This window comes from Propithecus coquereli, unplaced genomic scaffold, assembly GCF_000956105.1.
Source record: "Propithecus coquereli isolate 6110/MARCELLA unplaced genomic scaffold, Pcoq_1.0 Scaffold87, whole genome shotgun sequence".
Taxonomy (NCBI): domain Eukaryota; kingdom Metazoa; phylum Chordata; class Mammalia; order Primates; family Indriidae; genus Propithecus; species Propithecus coquereli.
This window is the reverse complement of record NW_012154951.1, coordinates 5,576,684-5,584,538: the sequence shown is the minus strand read 5'-3', so window position 1 is coordinate 5,584,538 and position 7,855 is coordinate 5,576,684. Positions and strand designations below refer to the sequence as shown.

At 34.3% G+C, this 7,855-nt stretch overlaps 1 protein-coding gene across 2 annotated transcripts in view; it reads right to left on the bottom strand.

Moving 5' to 3' along the window:
* TBC1D19 (TBC1 domain family, member 19) overlaps positions 1-7,855 on the bottom strand; it is a 128,314-nt gene that overhangs the window by 96,509 nt on the left and 23,950 nt on the right. The window contains exon 4 of one of the 2 annotated variants that reach the window (XM_012664191.1): positions 6,419-6,494. The exons of the other annotated variant lie outside the window; for it this stretch is intronic. Within the exon in view, the coding sequence (XP_012519645.1) occupies positions 6,419-6,494 (76 nt within the window). The remainder of the gene's footprint in view (positions 1-6,418; positions 6,495-7,855) is intronic. 2 annotated transcript variants of the gene reach the window in all.

The following is a 7,855-nucleotide window of genomic DNA, read 5'->3' as shown; positions in this document are numbered from 1 at the left end:
TTCTTTCTATTTTTAGTAGAGACAGGGTCTCGCTCTTGCTCAGGCTGGTCTCGAACTCTTGAGCTCAAACGATCCGCCCGCCTCGGCCTCGGTTCTTTTAAATTTTTTACTCTTATCACAAACATAAATTTCTATGTTTCTGATTCTTTCCTTTATACAAGGTTCTAGAAGCAGAATTACTAGATAAATGAGTCTGAATATTTTCTAGGAGGGTACATTCACCACTTTTTTAATTCAATTTGTTCATTTTTTTTTTAACCTCCCAAAATTAGGAGAAATAATTCATCATGTTAAAAAATATCTATTGCGTATCCACTATGGGCTGGGGACTGTGCCAGATGTTGGAGCTACAGTAATGAAAAGAGACACTGGTCCTGCTTCACAGAGACTACAGAATCCACATGATGACACAGACAGCCCAAGTATTACAGTAGGGGAGTACAGGGTCCCACAGGGAAGGCACCTGCGTATCTGAGATCTGGGAGTCAGAGAGCCCATCTAAACAAACTGTCATTACCTGCTAACCTAAACAATATCTAGAAGTTAGCTACAAATATATAGGATTGTGGGGAGGCCGTTTCAGGTGGAAGCAACAGCATAAGCAAAAATTCTCCTATTACAACAAGTGAAGGAGGTCAAGTATGATTAGAGAGAAAGAATGTTTGTTTATGTGTGTGGCAGGATGGGGAGGAGTGTGAGAAGGCAAGAAGAGATGGGACTGGAATAGTTAAGAGGAGTGAGATCACTTATAGCCTCGTAAGCCTTAATAAGGAATTTAAGCTCTACCCTTAAGTTGCGGAAGTTTTAAGAAGTGGAGTGACAATACAGAAGGCAGAAAGACCAATTAGGAAGGGGATGAGAACCGAAGTATTGTAAAATTAACAAAATTCTCATTTTTGCTAAGGTTACTGAATTGATAGAGAACAGGGTAAATTCAACCACATAGTATATCTTAAGTTTGCCTGAGCATTTCTGGGTTACACAGAGAAACAAGCTGAATATTATCAGGTAGTACAAATTCTGAAGCCAGACTGTCCAAGTTCAAATCCAAGCTCTACCACTTACTAGTTTTGTGAAGTTAGACCTATCTAAGACCATAAGAGTAACTCGCCTCAAAGGGGTGTCATAAATATTAAACGGTGAATACATGTAAAGCACTAGAATGGTACCTGGTATATAATTAGAGCTCTATGTGCTTACTAGTATTAGTTCACGAGAAAACTTACACATTTGGATTTATAACACTGTGGATCAGTTTTTTCACATACTATTTTCTCTGTAAGATATAGTAAAGAATTTTCCGAAGTATTTCACATGGAAATAGAGTTTCATGATTGCATATGTTTGAATAACATTAGATTAAATAAAATTAAACAGGTTTCTTTATTGTAGAACTTCTCTAAGCCTTTAACATGCTAAAATAAATTGTGGGCAACAAAATAAAGGAGTACTGGATTAATAATCAAATTATAAAATAAATATCCATGAGTCCACACTAACATAAATAATTGAATAAATAAATGGGAAAGAAAAGAAAATTCTTTTATGCAGAAGAATTCCAAATAATTTATACAGATACTCCTTTCTCAAGGTGGAGCATAACTCCTTACTCCTTAAGTGTAATACTTAATGACTTCCTTCCAAAGAGGACAGTATGGAAAGAAGGGAAAAAAGAGTAACATTACAGTGGAGACACCTCACAAATAGTCCCTCAGCCAGGTGATCAAGGTCAGCATCAACAGTATAAATCATGTTGATAGTATGTATACTGATGTGATGTGCTGAATGTGAATGGCACATTTTGTGGTCTTCCTCCAAAAAACCCACAATCCCAGTCTAATCATGAGAAAAACATCAGATAAATGCCAACAGAGGGATAGTCTACAAAATACCTGACCAGTACTTCTCAAAACTGTCAAGGTCATCAAAAACAAGGAGAGTCTGAGAAACTGTCATAGCCAAGAGGAGCCTAAGGAAACATGACAACCAAATGTAATGTGGTGCCCCAGATGGGATCCTGGAACAGAAAAAGGACATTAGGTTAAAAACTACGGATATCTGAATAAAGTATGACTTTAGTTAACAATAATATATCAATCAATATTGGATCAATAATTGTAACAAATGTACCATACTAATATAAGATGTTCATAATAGGGGAAAGTGGGTATGAGATCTATGAGAACTCTACTAGCTTTTCAAAGTTTTTCTAAAAAAAAATCAAGTCTATTAAAAATAGTAAAATCAATTCTGATTCATCAAGAGGAAAGCTGTGTGTCTAAATTCCCAAACTTATTTGTCCACAGAACCTTTTGTGTGGAGCATCTCTCAGGGCTAGTATTCAGCAGAAAACACTTTGGAAAATGCTGATGCAGAATAAGAAGCCTCATAACCTCATCAGCCTAGACAATTAAGTATCAGTCTAGCTTTCCAAAGACTTCAGAGAGCCGATTTACATCTCAAGTCTCAAGACATGATCGAAAGCTAAGTGAAGACAAAATAACTCATAAAACTTTAACAGAAAAAAAAGGAGTCGAATTTTTCCAGGGTGCAATTCCAAAATATTCTCTGCCCACATTTTACTGAATAAAATGGGGAAAGAAACACCAACTGGATTTTTTAAAGTTCTTTTTGATTGTATAGGGCAAAGAACAACCTGATAAGAAACCACCTGCACCCTTCTACTTCCCAGTGCTCCTACAAAACTTCCTAGCCACCTCCCTTTAATCACACAGCACTTTTTTTTTACAGCACTTTCTACCATGTATTATAGTCACTTGTGTCCAAGTCTTATTTCAACTACTAAACCATGTAGTTACCTAAAGGCAGAATCTGTATCTAATTTATTACTGAATCTCCACAGCAGAATGTCTTCTACTTAGTAGGCATTCAGTAAATATCTTTTAAATAAACATTGCAATAACTGCTGGAAGAGATGGCAAACTCCTATACCATTAATTCAACATAAACTTACTAAGCTCCTGCTACATAAAGGTCAATGTACTAGATGCAACAGGAATGTAAAAATATTTTTAAACTATTAATTCTTTCAAGAGTCAGATAACAAAAGTCAGGAAGATGTATATAGAAATCACTACAATAGAACACAATTTATGATAAGGGCCATAAAATAATAGATATCTATAAGAGATCAAGAAAGGTAGAGATCTCTTTCAACAAGTGTAATCCAGAAGAGATGCCATCTGAGCTGACCCTTACAAAGTAGGTGGGATTTTCATAATGCAAAGCAGTCAGAAAGGGTTTTCAAAGACAAGAAAACAAAACACGACAAGTGTTAATGATGCAAGAGAAAAAGGCAAAATGATTCACTTGGAGGGACACATAGGACAGTTATAAGACAGTGAAGATTGACAACGTGGAAGAGAAGCTGGGCACAGATACTAAAAATTCTTAAATGCTGAGCTTTGGAGTAGAAACTTCATTTGTTAGGCAGCTGCTAGTCATTGAAGATTTGTTAAAAGGGCAGTGAGATACATTAGAAGAGTTCATCTGCTTAAAATGAAAGTTAATAATATTGAGAATACATAAGGAGATGGGGAGAGAGAGAGATTGAAAGTTGGGAGGTATAAGAATAAGGCAAGAATGTGAATTAAAGCACAATGTCTGAAAAAAAGTAAATACTCAATAAAAGATAGTATTAATTATCAGCATTATCATCATAATCATTATCTGATCACTATGGCGATAGTCTTGATAACGAAAAGAAAGACTGTAAGACTATGGGAAGAAATAATTTGTGCAGCTTTAGTGACTATGTGGATATGGAAAACTGATATCAAAGATATCTCAAGTCTAAATTACCAAAATAATGGAAATCTACAAACAGAAATAGGAAAGTTAGGAAGAAACACTTATTTTAGGAAGAAGGTAATATAATCAGTTTTCAACATGTTGAACTTGATCTCACAGAAGAAATGTATGACGGATAATTGATCATAGAGGATTAGAGCAAAAAGAGATACGGCAACAAAGAAGATGGAAGCTGTGGAAACTTGTATGACATAATCTGAATATTAGTAAAGTAAGTGACGAATGTTAAAAATGAGTGAGATAGAGGTAGAATTGGGGGCCACACAAGCATGGAAAGGTTTTAGAACAACCTAAACAGAAAGCAGATAATGAATAAAGATTAATGAAAGTATTGGCAGGTAGCAAAAAGAATCTCTAAAAGTTAAATGAATTTATACTAGACTAATGGTTAACACAGGACTTGTGTGATTTTTCCCTGAAGTAGTCAAGAGTTTGGGAGAGAAGAGAAAATATTAAATAGATAGTAGAGTGGCCTTAGGCTGAGGACTACAATGGCAACAGAATAAAAGTCTGATGAGGCAAGAGATTATGAAATGCAAGGAGAACATGGTGGAATGGAAGTCATGTGATCCAGACTAGGTAGCTTTCATGCAAAGAGTAGAGAACTGCCCAAGAGAACAGGGAGCTGAAGAACTGGATGTTTCAAGAAGAACAAATCTAGAAAGATAGGCAGACATTAACTGGTAGAGGAGGTAATTAGTATGGCTGTGGTCAAAGAATCCATTAGTTCAACAAACATTTATTGAGAGTGTTCCTGTGGGCTAGGCACTATGCTAGATGCTAAGGATAAAAAACATAGTACCTGCTCTTAAAGAATGAATAATTTAGTGCAGGGATTGGCAAACTTTCTGTAAAAGGGCAGATAGTAAATATTTTAGGCCTTGCAGGTCATAAGGTCTCTATTGTAAGCACTTAACTCTGTCACTGTATTACAAAAGCTGCCACAGACAATATGTAAATGAATGAGCATGACTATTTTCCAATAAAACATATTTTATTAATTCATACAATTTTCCTGTGTCACAAGATATCATTTTGATTTTGATTTTTCAGCCAGTTAAAAAATGTAAAAAAAAAAAAAAAAAAAAGATTCCTAGTTTGCCAGCCCTATAAAAATAGGTGTCAGGCTAGATTTGGTCCATGGGCTATAATTTGCCAATCCCTGATGTAAATGGATAAATCAAAAAAAATAGAGTATATACACAATACACACACTTATCATCCATGTATATTCTCAGCAACTAGCAGTAGGCTTTAAGAATGGACTTATTATTTATCTCTCTATCTCTTCTTTTCAGTCATGATAGGAAACCAGACTCTGTGTTTTGTTTTCTTACACCTACCATGCTAAAACTGATATTTTCTCTATACCATTTTTAAGTTTTCAATTTCACCAAAAAATATTTAGACACAACCTTCTTAGTTTTACTATCTTGAGTTTAAATCTTTACAACAAAAGACCACACAATTCTTTCATACTAGTATCATTTAACTATCATGCTTTATGACAAATAAATAAATATTATCCAATTTCCAGCCCTAAAAGATACCACCTAGAAACAGAAATACAAATTTCTTCAAATATCTCCACATTTTTTATTTATATTGCCTCCTTTTGTCATCTAATTTTGATGGTTTTTTTTAAATGAAGATAAAAATTGAAAAATAAAAATCTGCCTAATATCCACTGTTGTGGAATGTGATAACTCAAGCAGCAGAAAATTTTCAAGAGCAGCAGAACTATAATGATAATTGTTGAAGCTGAGTCATGGTGATGTTCATGGGAGTTCTTCAAGGTATCTTTGAAATATTTCATACTAGAAAGGTTTGAAAAATCCATTTCTGAGGCTACGCTGGAGAATGAAGGTCAACTCTGACTGCGATGGCCATTAAACACCTCAGCAGTGGCGGTCACAGAGCCCCTGCCTGCACCACGAGGAAGGCTTAGGGACGGGACTATGCCGAGGAGAGGGGGACTAGGCTGTGCCAAGGTGAAGGGCAGTTAGAAGAGTTAGGGCATGTGATAGAATGTACTGAGCTTCTATTTTAATAGCTTTTTACAGTTTTTCTGTTTAAATTTCTTTATTTCATCCTTTAAAAGTGATTCTTAGTTGTTTGCCAGCCCATTTTGATAGCAGGTTCATCTGAGCCCTATAACAGAATACAATTAATATGTGACAACCTGCTGTGAGAACAAATATATTTTGAAGACAGTATCAGTAACACTGGCTTCAAAGGCCAAAATTTTACAGGAACAGGATATAAGTTCATTCACATTTCATTCCTTTACTATCATAGAGCATGAAGAATAGATTGTCACATAATACTTTCATCATATTTTAAATTTCAAGCCAGTATGGTAAATGATATTTTCCCTTCTACTCAATTTTTTCTAGGGTAACTATAGTTAAATAGGCATGATCCTTGGTTACTGAAAATAAAGACAGATATACAAATACTATTAAAATCAATTTAGTAGTTCTTACCAAGGCTTTCATAATGAATAATACATACTCCTGACAATAAGGATCTTTTACTCTGCATAACTCAGCATGCAAAAGTGAAATAAAAATGAAAAATAGCCAACCTGTGCCTTCCTCATGTATACCAAAGGTTCTTTAAGATGTTCAGGAGGTGCAGCAGGATGACTAGGTAAAGGAAATCTAGGAGCAAAAAGAGGCAGCTAAATATTACACATTTATTCTCTTGGTTAGACATTACTTACCTCTATCATCCATGTTATAAATGAAAAAGAATATTTGTTAGTTCTATATGTTTACACAGGTGCAAAGGCCTATTAAAACTTTAATTCTTATCCTACTAGTATTGAATTTCTAGATTAAAATTTCAATTACATACTAAAAGTTAAATTGCATGATAATCTGAATTTATAAATAGAGGCAATTTTAAAATTACCTATCTATATAAATGCTCACATAAAAATTGTTATAGCCATTAATTTTAGCATACAAATATAATATTTAGGGGAATTTTTACGGTTAAAAAAATCCATTAACTTACCAATGTATTAATTCATTTCATGTCTCCTAATTTCCTTGTCCACATGATTATATATATTTTTTACATAATTTAAATAGTAATATAAATAATACTTTTGGTAACAGCCATGTTTTAATATGTAATACATAAATTTATAAATTTAATACAATTTAGAAATTTTAATTCTTTCTGTTATCCAAGTACTATTATATTTTATATCCAAAATGTATTGTTTTTATTAAAAAAATAGATTTATTTAGTCAGCAAATATTTTAGCCATTCTAGGTACTAAGTATAAGGTGATGATTAAGAAAATATTCCCTGTTCTTATGGACTTCACAATCTAGTGAAGGACAGTCAATAATTATGAAAACAAATCAATAGAAAATCAGATAGTAATAAGTACCATGAGAAAATGAAAGTACAGTAATGAGATACAAGTAATTTGGGAAGCAGTGAAGCCCTCTAGGGGATATGATATTTGAACTAAGACATCAGTGAGAAGAAGGAGCCAACCAGGCCAACTTCTAGGGGAAGAGTATTCCAGGCAGAGGGACAGCAAGCACAATACTCTGAAGAGGGAATATTTGGAATGTTTAACAATCAGAAAAAGCCAGCATAGTGGGAACATAATGATTGAAGTACAGAGAGATATGAAATCACAGATAGAAAAGGCAGTAGGAAGACATAATGGTTCAATATTTACTTAGAGATTCCAGTCCTTTCTGCAACAATATGCAACTCCTACTGAAATCAGTCATAGGTCTTGTACCTATAGCAAAGCAACCAAGTTCCATTAATCAAGAGCCACAGACTGAATTCTCAATAAATTCCTGCTCCAAAGTGGGACAGCAGCATGTGTAAAGGGCTGATAATCGAAAACACTTGCATCTGTCCCAGAGCCTGAGTGTTAAAGGCTCAACTGTCCAGAAGAAACACTTCTGGAATAGAACAAGGCGACCTATCCCACCCCATCTATAAGACGATTTCACAAATTGATTATTTCTGGCAAATTATTTTTTCT